The sequence below is a fragment of the Mycteria americana genome, chromosome Z (genome assembly GCF_035582795.1).
Source record: "Mycteria americana isolate JAX WOST 10 ecotype Jacksonville Zoo and Gardens chromosome Z, USCA_MyAme_1.0, whole genome shotgun sequence".
Lineage (NCBI taxonomy): Eukaryota > Metazoa > Chordata > Aves > Ciconiiformes > Ciconiidae > Mycteria > Mycteria americana.
Genome location: NC_134396.1, coordinates 5,731,692 through 5,750,006, shown reverse-complemented (window position 1 = coordinate 5,750,006; position 18,315 = coordinate 5,731,692). Strand labels below are relative to the sequence as shown.

At 40.2% G+C, this 18,315-nt stretch overlaps 1 protein-coding gene across 1 annotated transcript; it reads left to right on the top strand.

The window, feature by feature from the left end:
* The first annotated feature begins 2,246 nt into the window (after positions 1-2,246).
* C1QTNF3 (C1q and TNF related 3) lies at positions 2,247-17,361 on the top strand. Its single transcript, XM_075488347.1, has 6 exons — positions 2,247-2,534; positions 7,586-7,697; positions 10,313-10,467; positions 14,007-14,136; positions 15,603-15,702; positions 17,153-17,361. The coding sequence occupies exons 1-6, from the start codon at positions 2,247-2,249 to the stop codon at positions 17,310-17,312; spliced, it is 945 nt and encodes a 314-aa protein (XP_075344462.1). The 3' UTR covers positions 17,313-17,361.
* The last annotated feature ends 954 nt before the right edge of the window (positions 17,362-18,315 follow it).

Below are 18,315 nucleotides of genomic sequence, written 5' to 3'. Positions count from 1 at the left end.
GCACTGTCCCTGCGCTGGCTCAGCCCGCACCCTGCGTGTCTGTGGGGCTGGCACTACCTTTCTGGGGGACTGGTGCAGCCCCACGCTGCTCTCTGTGGGCTGCTAAATAGGAAATAACCAAGGAAGGTGGCTGGGTACAGGCTGACAATCTGCTCAGCGCCTGTGCCACCGGCAGACATACCCCGACTGAGCACCGCTCACCCCCCTCCACTGCATCTCCACCTTCTCCCGTGACGTGACTTGCCTTGCTGTCTCCCACAGAAAGGAGCTGAATATAAAATAGAGAGTGCTTTCTCACCATCATTCAAGCGCTTTCTCGCCATCGTTCAGCAACCATCAATTGTGCATCCCTTCCAGCATCTACAAGGGTCTGAATGAAAAGCCTTCGCATCACAGATCTCCCTTCTGGGCTCACCTTCCATTTAGACAGGAGAGCCACCGCCACTTTCAAAATCCTTGCTGCTTGAGCCTTATTGGGCTCAAGCCTTACTTGGGGTCAAAAAGAGAGTTTCCTATGATTTCACAAGATTAAGGGTACGCTTTGTTTCTTCAGATGCTCCATACCTCACCCCCATCTCAGTAACGCGCCAGGCAGTGAAGACACATAATGGCTGCCCCTTGCAGCTGCAGGCAATGAAGGTGGGGTATTTTAGCAGATGTAACTTATTTCCCCTGTTTAGCAGTGCCTGTGGTGTTATGCTTTGCTGCTGTAGCACGCTGGTATGCTTAAGGCTTTTTATGTTATTAAATAACTTAGTACCTCATTTCACTGGTAGGTCTTGGGCTTCTGGTTGGTCACATCCTGGTTTGTTCCCAGCATCTCTTTTGGAGTGCACTGTCTATTTTCCCCCTCAAAAGTAAGCCTGGGTGATATTTGTGGATGTGACTACCTTCTGGATGGACGAAACCTTCCTCACCATCCCAACCTTAGCCTCATGCTCTAAAAACAACCACTGTAGCACCCTGCACCACAACCCTCACGTTTTTGTCAGGCAACTGAACAAGAAGGAAAAGAAAACTGAAACCAAGTAGGATAATTTAGGGCCACAGAACACCCGAGAGGTCACAGAGGAGCCCCAACCAAGCGCTAGGCAGGGTGGTCAGCCTTGAACAACTTGAGTATGAGGCAGTTCATCGCATTGCAGGGCCAGGGATCCTTCCCTGGGGCTGATGCCTTCAGTGATGTTGTTGTAGCCACGTACTGGTGAAGTGTTTCTCACAGACCAAGGAGCTACTTGCTTTTGAGAAGGCTGGGTGTGTGTATGTGGATGCATTTGCAGAACTGCATTCTGCAGTTGTGGCTTTCTAGAGGATACTAGTGGGTGGTTCAAAAAATATAATAAGGATATTATTATACATATATAATTTGATTCTTTTAGTCTGAAATAAGCCCCTGGTAAATTTATATTTACTTGGCAGCGAAGATATAAAACTTGGTTTGGCAGTTGCATTTAGCAAAACACTGGGAACTCAAGGGAAAAAATATTGCCTGGCTGAGTAGGTTGAGCTAATGCTGAGAAATGGGGCTCTGTGAATCTGAATTCAACCCAGTTTTTCAGAGCTACTAACCCAGTCTCCTTCCACTGTTGGCCAACTGACAGAAATTCAATATTTTTCTTTCAGTGAATGAAAAGCATAGTCAGAAACAGCCATTGGGTCAGGATCATATGCAAAAGCTCCTCTTGTGCTTTTGTTTCCTAATTGCTCTTGGAAGGATTTTTGGGACTGGGCTGACGCAGTTGTGTGTGTGAATTTCCTGGCAAATAAGGAAGGTGACTGTGTCCAAAAGACATTTAAGAGTGTGAATTCACAGCCTTTCCATGTCTAATCAAGGAGCGTAAACCATTAGCCACATGTTCTCCATTTCCATCACATTTTTTCACACTTAAACAAAAACATGCCAAAGAAAAGGTGATACATTTTTTAATGCCCCCAAATAGGAACCACGGGAGTCCGTTAAATGCTGTGGTCACTTCCAGCATACAAATCAATTTTCCTTGTGGTGGTGAAGTGGTGAATAATGCCTGGTTTGTTTAAAGGAGCATGACTGATTTTGGATGAAGGATCCTGTCACTTTGGCATTTTTAGTTTTATTTATTGCACGCAACCGTATAAAACCTGGTACTAGTCTCAGTGCCAGGCTTACTAGTGGAAAAGCTGAAAGGACCACATAACTCCTGGTGCAGCAAAGAGGTTCTCCTTCTGCAAGGCATTTGCTGGACTCCTGAAAAATTATTTTGAATAACATGGCAGAGAAGGATTTCATCAGTTGGCATCTACTGGCTTTATTTTTTCTTCCATTTTGCCTGTGTCAAGATGAATACATGGAGGTGAGCAGAAGATCTTATAAACCAGTGGCCAAAGTATTGCAAAGTCATCACCAGACTGGCCATAAAGGTTCCAGAAGCAGGGAAATATTGAAACAGCGGAGTCAACTTATAGAGTGGACTGTTGATAATAGCACTTCTACAGACCAAAAAGTCCTGAGACCAGAGGTAGATGATGTAGAACTGACTACCTCAGATAGAGTCCAGGTACTCTGAATTAATCTTCTAAAGATATCTTTAAAGCTAATGAGATCTTTTATTTCTTTTGCTAAGATTATTAGTGATATATTTATGAAATTATTTTTATTAAAGCTGTGTATTGGTCTGTATCCTGCTGGGTTGCTTTATAGGATCTTTTAATGAGCTGGTAGAATCAGCAGTGGTTGGGGACACTGGTTTCAACTAGACAGCAGCTGTTTGTTTTGCTGAAACTCTGATCCTGTGCAATCTTATATTCTGATATACAGTCTCTTAATGATTTCAAGGTATTACTTATTTAATATATTAAAGTTTTAGATTCTGTTAACTCATTTGGATGAAGGAAAATTACAGAATTTATAGAGGAATTTGGAAAGATTCAATTATCAGAGAATAACTTTACTTGAAAATTATGTATATAAAGTATATTCTTTTGAGCTTGAGACAAACATAATGAAATTCTGAGTGTTCAAAAATTTTATTCTAAGCAATAGCTTGAAAAAAACAGATACTAATGTAATGAGTAGATTTAACAATATATATCAACTTGACAGTTTCAGAGGAAAAAAGGCTTGGAATGTAACTCTAAATCTTCTGTAGTATCTGCGTTTTAACCTGGGAATCTTTCTATGCCTTCTACATGGCATTTTAGATACTATAGTCATTAGCTCACAGCAAAGGAAAAATGGCATCATTTGATTATACATAAAATATTGCATTCCAAATTTAAAAGCAAAAATCTGAAGGGCAGAAGATGAAGCTTTTTCTAGCACTAGGCAAAACAAAATTCCACTCCAATGAAATTTTTGTTGATGTTTTTTAGAAACAACAAGAACGTGAGTGTTTTGTTCCTATTGCTGATACAAATGTTTGAGTCCTGTATAGTTCACCTTCATTTGTTTTTTAAAATTCTTTCAGATCAAACTATGATATTTTGAATTCCAAAAATCATGGACATGCAGACAAGTGTTGAATAATAACCTACTTCATGATAAGCAAATAGGAGATTTTATTTTAATCATGTCCTAGGCTTGAAGAACTGAAACACATCCAAGTATAGGGATAGGTTTAATCCACCACTACATTCCCTGTATTTAAATTTCATGGTGTTTTGCATTTCATATTTCTTGGGCAGGAGTTATATGTTCCTCCAGTGCAATAGATCAAAACTCAGCAAAACAGATATTTAACTGTAGGTATGTTAAATTGCACTTGCAGTATATAAACAGTGTAAACCATCAGATATATAGTCCAATGAGCCAGCTGGTGTGTGCATACCTCTTTACTGCAGAGAGAATTGTGCAGCTGCATACCACAGACCATATGTTATTGGTACTTAAAGAAGATTCCCCTTTAACTCAACATAATTTCAGATAATGCAGGATTTAATACAAAATTACAACTTTTTTAGGGGTCAAACTCTCCCTCACAGAAAGTGTCACTGTGTTTGGGGTGCATATGTCTCTCCTCAGAGAGTTTAATGCAACATGTTTGGAGTTGCCTGCTGGGGGAAGAGGCTGTGACATTAAAACTGAGCCCAGCGAGTACAGCTGATGGCAGTCATTTACCTGCCAGACCCTCTCTAAGAAGCCATCTTTCCTGGGGAAATGATGCAACTTTTGGCTTACTGAAATGAAATGGAGCATTAGCAGATGCATGACAAGGATAATTCATCACAGAGTGGCTGACGCAATAGGTATTTTCTATCTATGCTTCAGGGATTTCCAGGCAGAGGAGGAACAAAGGTGGCACAGACATGTTTTAATTCACGTCAAACCTCTCTCTTCCCCTTGAGCTATCTGAAAGCTGTTTCGCCCCTAAGTCCCTACTTTCTTGATTATCTTAGCTCTGGCTGGAGAATTGCACTCTCTTGCTGAAGTGTTTTAATGGTCCCATTCCCTGTTGTGGAATAGAGACAATAGCATTGGTCTTTGCTGGATTGGGTACAAGGCCAGTTTCCATGCTGCTGGTAACTTGCGCAAAATATAACGTGCATTTTTCAAGCATAAGAACCCTTAGTGACTGGGGACAGCCATGCCAGACACATTCTTCCTTTTTAGGTTGCTCTTGGAAAACCTTTGGGTAGCCCTCAACCTACTGGTGTTTTACCCTCAACTTTGGCAATTTTGGTTTGTTTAATTCTTTGCTAGAGAAGGGGCATGGAGGGCCTCAGTGCCCGCAGAGACATGCTACTTTGCGTTCAGAACAGGAGCCAAGAATAGTGGATGTACATTACTTGTCTTCTGCATTGTCTTAGACAATATAACAGAAAACCATAAAATTAATCAGGAAGTGAAAAAGGGCTGGGTATCCAATACGATTCGTTCGCAGCTTTAAGTTAAGAGAATTTTATAGACCATCTGTTGCCTAGAACTGCCTCCTACATACTAAATCATAGAAAATTCAGAAAAAGCCTCAGAAATAATTCTAGTTTTCTATCTGTATTAGGATATCAATGTGGCAGATGCATTTCACAAACTCCTAAATCATATTCATGTTCTGAGAGCAATGCCAAAGATTCATTGTGCAATAAAATTTATGTGTAAATGGCTGCATAGGACACCTTTGGCAAGTACGTTGTAATTAATCTCTCTGTCCCATTTCAGTGTAATTTTACTTTAGGAACACGTTTTCCCTTTAAATGTACTCTTCATGAAGTTCTTTGTTTTTAGAGATTAAAAGAGTATCCTGAATATTCACTGTTCTTGGCAGCTGACTGTGAACATTTTTTTCCTCCTAGTCAAAGGATCAGTAAAAATAATAAGTCAACACTACTTTATGACTTGCATAAGTAGTTATTTTGAAGTCAGTGGAACTGTTCTAATACAACCAGGCAGGCAGGACTTGCCTCGTTTCTCACATAATAACCTGCTGACCTTTTCGAGAGGTAAATGCCAAATAGCATTCGGTTATGACCAGCACTAGTATCTATTTTATGATAAGGTAGCTGGTTAGCTAATAATGTCATTCAGGATTTCAGTGCATTGGGTAAAAAACAAATCTCACCTGCACAGAGAGAGTCTCACGTGCAGTCCAGTTTGCTGGATTCATGCTTCTCTTACCTATAATCCACAGCTCCAAGTCTTTGGATATTTCTAGGCTGATATGACTTATTTGCTCTTGGCAGTTGTCTATGTCATTTACCTTCTCATTTAATATGAATATGAAGCACTATCAAAAAAGAGCTGGAGATTTTAATCCCAGTGCAACACTCAACATTAGCATTTCAGGTGGTGCAAAATGCTTGTGCAATTCCAGTCCTCTTGTACTTGGCTGCCCTTCAAGGGCTAAAAATGAGCTGAAAGCGGGACTACTTCTTCTCTCATATTAGGAAAGCTTTAAACAGTGTGTCTGGTGATTGTCAGTTATGTTCTTCCTTACAACTGGGAGAGATAAAACAACAAGAAAGATACAAACAGGTTCTCCAGGAACAGACAGTCCAACAGGAAGAACTCATTTTTCTCATAAAATATAGACCTTATCCAGAATTAAGGTAAAAAGCATAGTATTGACCAAACCCCCATAAATATGAAGCCCTTCTGCCCCCCTGAAAGTCTTAACGTATCCATAATTCTTTGAATATGAAGCGTATTTGTTGAGCTGTCAGGTCAGCCTTTACTCCCATGGTAGCTCCACTGTTGGCAGTTCCAGCTGGAGAGGGCACGTGTCTGTCCCATTGGAGGAGTTGCAGTATTTTGGTGGCATGAAAGGGGTTTTCTGTATCCATAAACATAAACTCCCAAGCCTCTTGAAATTAATGAATTCGGGGGGTGTGCTTGGTATTGTTCAAAACATGGGCAGAAAGCTCTACTGTTTCAGATCAAGCCAGCTGGTGACCTTGAGGGCAGGAATACAGCACGTCTATACGTTCATTTGGCAGCTCCCATCCCACCAGAAGCTCGTTTTCTGCCGCTAAACCAATAGGTCTGCATTAGGCAAGTAATTCAAGGATGATCAGGATGAATGAAAAGAAAGGGAAGGAAGACAAACAGTAGAATGATTAGAGAAAAGTAGCAGTCAGACTGGTGTGACTATCCCGCTCCAGAATTTAAGAACTGCAGATGTGCACCTCAGGATAATAGCAAAGAATTGCAGGGAAAAAGAAACAAAGAAGGAGAAAAGAGAAGGAGGTAGAGAAATAAAATCAAACCCTGGACTTCTACCTCAGCTGACCCATTGGAAGATTTGTGACCGCTAAATCATCGCAAGAGCCTAGTTACCAAATCCAGCCAGGATTGAATGAGACTCAATTAGTATAAATACAATAATTTGGGAAATAAAAGCACTGAAGAAAAACTATTATCAAGCTATTATTACAGTAGCTGAGCTGTGTATAATAAACTTATTAGTTTATTTATGCTGCTGTATAAGTTTCACCATATAAACAGGTTTTCATAGTTACACACCTGCAACTACAAATAATCAAATGTCCGCAACACCAGGTGTTGTGGTCAGTTCAAATTTTTGTCATGTGACTTGGCACTTTTTTAGTAGTGCATTTTTAATGTAACCTTAGTAGCCTGTAAATATGCAAGTCTGGGGCCATGAACAGGAATATGCTGCACAGACATTTTTGAACATCTCCTTCAGGCAGTCCAACACAGTTTTCTTTATGTTTAGTGGAGGACAGTTCGTTACTGAAGGTCAAATGAAGTCCCTTGTGTCCTACCACTCATTGTACATAGGCTTGTTTGTCAAGAAAGGTCAGCTGAAATGTGGGATCAGTGAAAAGCAGGATAGGAACCTAATGGAAATATTCATCTAACTTTCATTACTTGGTATCATTTTATTTTCAAAACCCTCATTATTGGACAGGACAAGTTGGGTTTTTTTAATATTCATATAGCTCTTAGAACACTTGAAGAGCTATTCCTTTAAATCTTCCAAAAATAACATCTTCAGGGACAACCCAAGTATGGGAGATTTCAGCCCAGATAAGTGTTTTGAAAACTTAGCAAATATATAAACAAAGAATATATAACGAAGACCCTGTAAATGACAGGCATATGATTGATGCCCTCCATGAATGAGCTATTTAAAGCTTATTTTTGTGCACTTAGCCCCCCCAAACTGGACCGCAGAATCCAGACTGTAGTTCCTGCTGCCGTGGTGACTTTGGAGTTCGACTGTACCAAGGGCCCCCAGGACCTCCCGGGCCCCCTGGGATGCCAGGTAAAGATGAAGTTTAATTGATTTTTTGATCAGTCTAATTACAGGCTATAAATTACAGGGTATTCTATGAAATATCAGTGAATGGTCCAAACATCAGTATTTGGGGACATATTCAGAAACAAGTTTTTCTGTAATTTCTGGGGGACAGAGATTTTCAGTTAGAGTCTAAAGTCTTTTCCAGTGAAAATCCCTTTGTTATTAAAATTCAGCTTTCACAAATTCATACTGAAAGTAATCTCATTACTTTTCTGGGGCAAATTGGTCTCTCTTCTCAAAGCAGCACGAAGCTTCCATTAAAGTCGGAAGAACTTGTTCCCTGGAGTTGATTATTGCGATCACCTTTGAATATCCAGCTATGCTATTGTGTACTGTATTCAGGAACTTTTGTCATCTAGCATACTGCTAGCTGATATTTTACAGAGACACACATGCTTTTATTCAATCATAGAAATTTCTTCTTTTCCTTCTTTCTTCTTGTCTTCCATAATAAAAAGTCCCTTTTTTTTTACATTAAAAATGCACACAGAAGAACACGATACACAAGAAAAGGGTATACTTCAATCTGATAATTGCTATGGAAAAAGAAGAGCCTAGAGAAGGGAAAAAGATAGTTGCACGTTGGTGTAAGTTTGTTACAGCAGCTACCTTCAGGGATTTGAAAATCACCTTTCCTAAAGCAGACATATAATGTAAATGAACATGTCACTGACTGACAGATTCGTCTCCTCTTCAAAAGCTTACATCTTCTGTTATCACAACAAAAATACAATTTCATAATCCTTCTGTCTCACAAATGTACTGACAGTAACAGACATGACAGATAACCATACACAAAAAAAATTAATGTAGTGATTTTCGGTAGAAACAGTTTACAGTAACACTTAAATCTGACGGTTACAAAGTTAAATCCGAGTTAATGAAGTGTTTCAAGAACTAGCTTCAGTTGGCAAAATACTGAAATAAATTGTTACTTTGACATTTGGGTATTGGGCAAAACAAGGTAATAGGCATATCTGGTATTAGCCTGCTGTAAGCTATTCAGGCACCAACCCTTTATAAACATACTATTGACCATTACAGAAGTAAGAGAAATCTAATGGTGAGGCCTCTTGTGCAGAAATATTGCATTACATATTAATAAATTGTTGGCTTCTTAGAAGCAGGACACAATTTTGTATTAGACCCACACTTTCAAGGCTGCAGTGGATATACTGGCACACAGCCCGGTCCCAGCTTTGCCCTTTCCTCATGCGAGGATGTATCTCAGTCACACTTCTTCTTGCCACAGGATGCCACAAATGTATGGCCGACAGCAACCTTCTGCACCCTGGAATTCCCCTGTCTCCATCATCCGCTGCATTTCATATCATTGTGCCTGTAAGGGGAACGACAACAGCTGCTTTTCCCTTGATTGAATCAACTGTCGCTTGCAGACTTCTGTTCTGAAGCAGTAGAGAAGTAGTTCCAGCTTTACATGAAGGATCATTCTTGTTATTTTTAAGAGTTACTGATTCCTCTACCCAAACAAAAATTTGCTTAATTTCTTCCACCATTTAGCTTCCTTGTTTGAAGGAATTTTTTTTCTCAATACAAAAACTCTGAAGAATCACTTAATCATTAGATTTGATCTATCAAACAACACCATTCTTCTTGTAAACTTATAACCAGAGTGACTAACCAGAGAACAAGCAGAGTGGTAAAGAATCTAATTTCAATTCAGGTAGAATTAGAACAATGACAACACTAATTAATCCCCTGAGTAATTACTTGAAAGGTCAAGCTTTTGCTTCAGGTAGGCATAATAATTGCTCAGTGATTCTAGCCAACTTTAAAAGTCTGTCAGTTGCATAGACATTTGCTCAGTAATTTCCTCAGTAAACATCAGGAAGTAAGTAATACTTACTTATTCCTGCAGATGCAGGAATGTTTTTACAATAACCCTTTTTACAACAAGCCATCTCAGAAAAGCTTCATTATAAAAATTTTGTCTTTCTTTAAATCTAGGAGCATGCAATCAATCAATCCCTTCAAGCTAGCCAGCACCCTGAGAATGCACACTCTCCTCTTTTTGGCACAGATGGGTCTTTTAGCTTGTTAAAGGCTACAGCCATTCTTCATTTGTGTAGACATGTTTTAAAGATAGCGAAATGTTACTCAGAATTATCTTATCCTATCCTAATAAACTTAAATTATCAGGAAATAAGTTTTTACAAAAAAGGAAAAGCAAGAGTGCTTATGCAGGCTACCTGGTATGCATCAATAGGCAGTGACTTTCGCTTTCCTTGAGCCTCTCGTCCACTGAGGTCTTGTCCTTGCACATCTCCCCAACAACACAATGACTTGAGACATCGGCAGTTTATACAGCAACACCAAGATAGCATGAGAGTTAACTCTGAAACATCAATCTATATCCTTCTGGAAACTTCCTCATCAAAACCTTCACCTTCAGCTTAACCACACAGCTGTTTCTTATCCATGGCAGCTCAACGTGGGTTTTATGGTACTGAAAAGTCTATGTGTTGCAAACTGGTGGAAAAGGACCCTGTCGCAGTTATGTGTTAAAATATTTTATATGAAATTACTTAAGTTAAACAGAAAGCTCTGTTTCCTTTAAGGAAATCATGGAAACAATGGAAATAATGGAGCAACTGGCCAGGAAGGAGCCAAAGGTGAGAAAGGAGACAAAGGAGATATGGGACCGAGGGGAGAACGTGGCCACCATGGACCCAAAGGCGAGAAGGGTTACCCTGGGATTCCCCCAGAGCTACAGGTACAAAATCTCTGGCTTGTGTTGGCTGCAACAGTTTCAGGTTATGGTTTTCTTCTCTGAAAAGCACTACTATAAGATACTTAAGAAGCAAATCCCTCTGTAAATTAATACAGTGAGAGACATATATAGCCCTTGTCATGACTGCCAAATGTGTTCTGCCAGATCTTCCTGGAAAAGAAAGACATCAGGGCTTAGTCTTTCTTTAGAGTAAGAATTTAGCTGAGAAATCGGCAGGAAGAAACAGATATAGTTCACTTTTATGGCAGAAAGCCAGTAGCTGGGTCATTAAAGGAGAATAGTGGGGACTGTAATTTTTCTATCAAGCTGTATTGCATACATAATGTGCTTCCTATGGCACATGAAAAGAGTAAAGGAGTCACTCAGGCGCATGCTTCTCAGGTCAGTCAGGCTTTGTGAGATTCTCAGAAGCATATGTATCCAACTGCTCAAAGTATGGGGACAAAACCTCTGAGTGCAGACGGAAGTCCTCTGGTTTTGAAAAATACCTGTCAGTAGCTATCTTTGGTTTTATATGTCTAGATACCTTAAACATGTTGAGAAGCAGGTAGGTTCTGCTATGATTGAACTACCCAAAAGCCAGATGAGCGTTAAAACATGGGTTCAAGCCTGAGCTCATAAGCTTTGCTGAGGGATGGGATATATTTGTTTGGGCTCAGCACTCTGTTGGCATAGTCCCATAGCTTTTGCATTAGAGTTTCTTCATGTCCCAGGAATCTGGCAGATGGCGGAGAGCTTAGGTGTATATATATATGCAGTACAGCAGAGGCATGGTGTAGTCCTGTCCTTAAGGCAACTGAAAGTAAATGGGACTTTGATAACTAAGGCCCTTGGTTGCTGTTGCAAAGGGGATTTAAAAGAGTTGCCCACACTGTATACTGCAGTGTAGCAATATACGAGCAGTTCACCTGCAATAGCAGGAAGATGTGACTATCTCTTATGATGTAGCGCAGCTAAGGTGCTACAGGCAAGATTTAGATGCATGGCAAGCCTTTGAGATGTATCCCTTCTGGTCTCCAGCTGCCACTGTGGAAGGGGCTTCTGTAGGTCAGATCAGCCAGCCCTGTGTGTGGGAATCCTAAAGCACTTCAGATGGCACTAGGTGCATTTGCGTGGGCAAGTGATTGCAGTCAGATTCAGCTCCAGAGAGCCTACATGTGAGGGAAGCATCTCTGCTCCCATTACAATTACTGAGGACCTAGAAGAACAACTCAGCTTAATCTGACAGTCACTGCTGCTTTTGGGCAAACGGGACTTCAGACACCACAGAGTATATCGATCTCCAGAAGCTATAAGGGAGTTTACATCCTCACTCATGCATACACACTTTAATGGAAATCCCATTTCCAAATATTCTGACTATGGGGAAAACTGAAGTTCTGATCTGTTTACAGATCTACACCTTTTAACTGAAGGATACTGTTTCCTAATAACAGTCATTCATATATGTTTTATATCCTTATGAAACGCACGCAAATTAACAGCAAAATCAACAGTACAACCAACGTGTGCAGTGTGGGAAAATGGCTTTGGATTTCTTGGCATTGTGTGTGTTTGAATTCTCCACCCTAGGCTGCACGAGGATAGGATAATTGCACAGAATAAAATTCACAATGAAAATAGTTTCCAAAATGACTGGACTTTTGTAATAAAGCAGAATTATTTTAGTATTTTTAAAGAATTAACTGGAATTAACATTATAGCTGAATATCTTAAAAACATATTTGTTGTAATTACATTCAACATAAATCCTTTTGCAATTTTAAAATGCGCTATCAGCATTTTTTTCTTACCTACAGATAGTGGTAGTAATTTAATTAAAACTGAATAATGAAAGACGATGAATAACAAAAGCTCATATTGCTATACCTATTTCCAAGTAGAATTCCATCACTGTTTTTAACAGATGTGTTTAAAAATTCATTACACAGTATAGCGTATCATTTCTTGTCACCATCATGCTTACGAATTTTAGAGCGTGTGTAGGTAGAGGAGAAAACACTTTTGAATACAATACTGGTTTAAGTACAGGATTATTTTGAAAGACTTGGCATGTCCATGTTGATCTGCTACTTCAAAATGAGACCTGGGGAGAAAGGACATCTTTTTCAACTCTTCTGATCAGCCCAAGAAAAGTAGCTTGGGGTCAAAGAGACTGTGAAATGGAATCTAGACAAAAAGTAATAAATTCCATCAAGCTGCCATTGCAGCTGCTTTCCTTTAACACATGATGAACTTTGATGTGATCCTGGCTGAGAAGCAAGAAGTTAACAATTTGCCATCATAGAAAATGCATCCATGCAGGGATAAGGAAAATCAGCCCAAGCTTTCAGCTCACATCTGGAGCATCTCAAATTTCTGAGCAGACGGCTAATGATTTCCATTGTTGGATCCGGACTTGCATTTGATTTTGCCTGTTTTGGTTTTGTTCTCATTTGGATCTGAAATCAAAAGAACTTTGGGGTGGGTTTTTTTTAATACCAGTATAGCTGGAATCTCATGAAAAACGTAATTTTTGACAGTAAATGGCATGTATGTCAAAATGTCAAAAGGACAAAAATGCCATTTTGGGCAGTAACAACTGTAATTGAACACTTCTCATCTAAGAAGTTAAGAGATAGAGATAAAATGCCAAGTCACTATGTGACCTTCTGGCACCCAGGTGCAGCAATTCTGCTTGTACCCTGTTTACAGATGGGGGGATCCCAGACCCACAGAAGAGATAACCCCCTTCCCCACCCATGCAAGTTGGCAGGGTCGTTCCCTGCTGTCTTGCTGAGGGTAATTTGAATTGTCCAATGTGGGAGGTTTTCCACTGCTTCCTATGAAACATTTTCCACAGCCAATACACCCCACTGCAAGAAGTGTAACATGAAGTTGAAGCGCAGTTTTCACTTTCTTAGTTTCCTCTTTCAGTCTCCACCACCCTCTGTTGTTGTGACTGAGGGTACAGGGCAACTGGTAAGAGAGAAAAAGCACTGAATGTTGAGTCCCAGCAACTGCACTTCTAGAGGACCTCTAATAAAAGTGCTTAATGTATCTCTGAAGGTAGTTAGCAAGAAACACTAATGTGTATGGATTTTACCAAGCATTATTTATTTCACACATTCAGTTAAAAGCAATATCCAGTCTAAATGCATTGGGGAATATAGAAAAGCTAATTAAATCACTTTTGTCAGAAACACCATCCATTTCAATACCAGTTTTCTGTTGCATGATCCTAGAGAGACTTAAAAGTAAATAAAATCCCAAATGAAGGTCCTGACCTGCAAACACTTGCCCATACGCTTACTTTTACAGTCATGAATAGTCCAATTCAATGTAAGAAGCCTAGTTCTCTTCCAGTTTCATTCAATGGGAGTTTTGTTACTGGAGTTTAATGGCCTTGGAGCAGGCCCTAGAAGAACATCTCTGTCTGGAAAATAAACAGACCGCAAATACAGGAAAAAATTCTGTAGCTGATTCCTCTACACATGTGCATTTCGTGAACGACTGCCTGAATAAGAACTGCGTTTTTGCAGGTCGCATTCATGGCTTCCATGGCTACTCACTTCAGCAACCAGAACAGTGGGATCATCTTCAGTAGTGTTGAAACCAACGTTGGGAATTTTTTTGATGTCATGACTGGGAGATTTGGTGCTCCAGTGAATGGTGAGTGTTTGCAAAACAAAAGAATGCAATTCTGGGAGCCATAGGGAGAAGCGTGGTCAATAATGATGAGAAACTAGTTAACTGCCTTTGCACAAGACACTGATGAGACTCGCTCTGCATAGCCGTTGCTGCCTACTTTCAGGGAAAATGAAATTGGAAGCTGAGCATGCCAAGAGAGGGCTTGCCAGCCAGTGAGACTAGTGCTGGCACAAAGGTAGGAGGAAGAGGCATGGCCAGAGCTGGGGAGGAAGCAGGACCATCTGCTTTGAGACCTTTAGCCCTTCAGCCACTGTGATGAGATAACCATGGCCTTGATGTTGCAGCAGCAGCAGCTTCACAGTTGCCTCCTCCACCTCCTGCCTCCAGTCACTCTCTTCATGCCCTTCTTCCCTCATGCCAGTTCAGCTGTGAGCTGGCCTGCAACAGATGTGTGGCTGGAAGTGAGGCATTACAGTTTTTCCTGAGTTACTTTTCAGCTGCATCAATCCCCCATCTTACGCAGATGTGGCACAGGAAGAACAATAGGAGATGGGGGAGGCAGGGCCATAACCAAAAACATGTCTAATCAAAGCCTGAAAACACCTTCCTTCACTTGGCCTTTCTCACCCTGCCATTCATTTACTCGCTGCTGTGGGAAATGATATTAAATTAAATAAAAGTCAGCCCCTCCAAGCTTGCTGTACCACATCTTGCTGACAGTTAGTTGTGTGTGTCCTCACAGCTGCTTCCTTTTGAGGTTAATATATATGTGGATGTCAATAAACTTTGACCCAAAATGATTTAATGACTTCGATGCAAATTCCAAGCTCCCACTGAAGGAACCAGGAGCTTGTCTTCCCACCTGCGGGAGTCTTGTACAGCTCATGACGCATAACATGGTTGCACTGACAATATTGTTGGCGCTTTTCAGACGAGAAAGAGCTAAAAAGAAAAAGTGTGATGGTAAGGGTGTGTTGTGCAAGAAGAGAAAGCGGTGGCTATGTCTGCATTGTTCAGGATGCGGTACACCAGGTGAGCAGCAGTGGGTGCTGCTAAAACCACTCATGCCCTCCCTGACCTGGGCGACACGCCAGCTGTCTGACAGCCTCTGAGGCTGAGCCCTGGCTGGCCTGGAGGATGCTCTTTTGGGAGAGGGCAGGAGCAAGAAGGTAAGGGGTCACTAGACTCAGCCCCTGGGAAATTTTCCTTTCAGTGAGAAGGAAGGGATGAGCAGTCCTGACATGTTCAAATACAGTTATTTCTCTGGAGCAGGATGTGGCTGAACCCCGGCCATATGTAGAATAAAAATGAATCAGATTTTGGCACACTATAAGCAGAAGCAAAATACCCAATTTTTACCCAAATACCCAATTACTGGAAGGTAATTTTGGCCTCAGCTGTTATGTTTTCTAATCAAGAAACACAAGTCTGTAGCATGACTACCTCCCTCTATGAAGCAAACACATTGTATTTGGTAATCTTTTCAGGGGTGTATTTCTTCACCTTCAACATGATGAAACATGAAGATGTGGAGGAAGTGTACGTGTACCTGATGCATAATGGTAATACAGTTTTCAGCTTATATAGGTAAGTGAAGGGCCAGGCCATTTCAATGCAAAAGACATGGTTGCACAGATATGATAGCTTGTTCACATTTCAAGAAATACGAAATCGTTCATTTTTTGAAGAAATTCTGTAAGGTAAAATAACCAACAAAGAAAAACTATTGTATTTTGCCCCTCTCAGCTTGCAAATTTGGATCATACCTGCCACAGATATGGGACCTAAAATTCAGCCTTGATCACAAGTTTCTCAAAGCTCAGGGGAAAGGAATTAGCATTGCAAGTCAGGGTTGGAGTCCAGCAGTAACATGCTGTCGTTCTGCTAAAACATGTCTTCATCCTCATTTTGCCTGTCAGACTAGTAACAGTCTTGTTAAAGATTAGGGGAGAGCAGTTTACTTTAAAGGTGGAGAGCATTTAAATTGCAGTAGTAAGGATGAGTAAGAAGCAAAAGTCCACCATTTACTGGCTTTGTTATCATTAGCACACTTGGAAGAAAAAGTCTCTGAACTCTTTATGTCAGCTGGAGGATCATCAATAACATGATTCACATCTAGCTTATCAACTTCTATAAGGACCAGGTCAAGAAGCTTGTAGCCAGATGGATATCTGAAAAAAATATGTGTTTGGAAAAAACTATTATTTCTTTAATACGAGCCAGGGGTTTGATGCCAAAACCAAGCTTCTCTCCTGAGCCTGAATAAACAGACACAAAAGCCTAGATTAATCACACTGGATTTTAGGCACTTAGGTGATAGCAGATTCATTTAAACTGTCAAGATTTCTTCAACAGCCCGTACCTGAAGCACCACCAAAGAGTGCTTCATTCCCAATAGATCTTTCCTGCAAAAGAAAAATTTCCCCCCCCTGAAGCATTGATGTCAGAAAAGGCAACAGGTGGAAGAAAGGGAAGCAACATTCAGGCAAAGCCAGCAGGTTAGCCCATATTGAACTTATCTACATTCCAACGAAAGGCCTCATGATGGAGTGAGCTGCCTGTCTCTGCCCACTGCCTGTGCCGGGAGCTCAGGGGCTCAGCTCACATGAAACTCATGACCTGGAGGCATTTAAAATTAGCTGCAATGAATCCAAGGGAAAAAGGGCATCACAGGAAATCTGGAGTGTTGTGATGAATGAGCAGAGTTTTATTTTAAACAACAAACCTGTTCCTGTGCCCTGGAAACAAGTACAAAAGTCAAACTTCCAGAATTTCAGAAAGGAATGAAATTATGCAATTAGGTGCATCACTTAGGTGCAATCAGGTGTAAGGTGCAAAATTTTACTAGGAGATGAAATGCAGAAAGATGCCAAAGTTTCCTCATAAAGCTGAAAAAATGTCAGCAAGCCTTTCAAGGAAGTTTTACTCATATAAAGCAGGATAACAATGTGCTTTCTTAGTTCTTTTTTTTTTTTAGTTGTTTGCTTGATCATTTTTGAGAAACAAAAAAATGACTTGTTAAAATATTCATCCTTAGCTATGAATCAAAAGGGAAAGCAGACACTTCAGGAAACAGTGCTGTGCTAAAACTTGCCAAAGGAGATGAAGTTTGGCTGCGAATGGGAAATGGAGCCCTCCATGGGGACCATCAACGCTTCTCTACCTTTGCTGGGTTTCTTCTTTTTGAAACCAAGTAAAAAAAGAAACAACACAATAGATGTTTATCTGAGGAAACTTCTTTTTTGGAACTGGTATTTTTCTCTGGACTGTGGAATAGCATTACAACATAGAAAGATCAACAAGGCTTGTTTTCATGCAATGCATTACTATTTATGTATCAGAGATGAGCTAAATACATTGGGTAGTTGACACACAGATTCACAGAAGATGTGTTGTCATCTGGGTTGTATCTAGTAAATTGTTAAATGTTGCTAGTGCTCTCTTCTCCAAAGTGACTGAAAAATAAAGGAAAAGGAGTTTAAATAATTTAGAGAGCAGTTTGTGCAGTAAAGTCAATTTTGTCTGTAAATATACTTTAGTTAAGTATATGTCAGGAACTGAACAATTGATTCATGTTTTCTGTTCATTTATTCAGTCCTTATTACATGTTCATTTAAGTTTGCATCATGGAAACAGGCCTGAATGAATTATAAGTAGGCTCAGCTGAGAGCAGATTTAAAGGAAGACATTTTCACTGGACTAGAATGAACTTTACAAGTAGAAGAAAAAAATGTGAAAACAAAGATGTCAAGGATTCAGTTTTATTGCATTCCCGTCTCAAACCTCTGAAGATGTATCTGGTGTCATTTTTCATAGATTTTTAAAACATATTTATGCTCACTCTCTCTCTCTCTTAAAAAAAGACTGGTAGTAATTCTTGCCTTAGTAGCAGCTTGAAGCTAAGGTATTTTGCTCTGCAGAGTGCAAGGGGATCAGACAGGGGAACTGTAATGTTTCTTCCCAGCCTTCAATTTGTTAAAACCTGATGTAACTGAATGCAAGGTGTAAAAGCACAGGCATATACGCTGGAGAAGTTGGGATATGCCAACAGCACAAACAGAGAAACACATGCTTTGTGGAGTTTGGAGCTCTTTTAGAAGGATGTACCTTTTAATATTGCATATTTACTTAACAGTGAAGTTGTGGATACAGTTTTCCTACCAGCCTTCCAAGAACCGGTATTTCAGGAAAAGACATTGC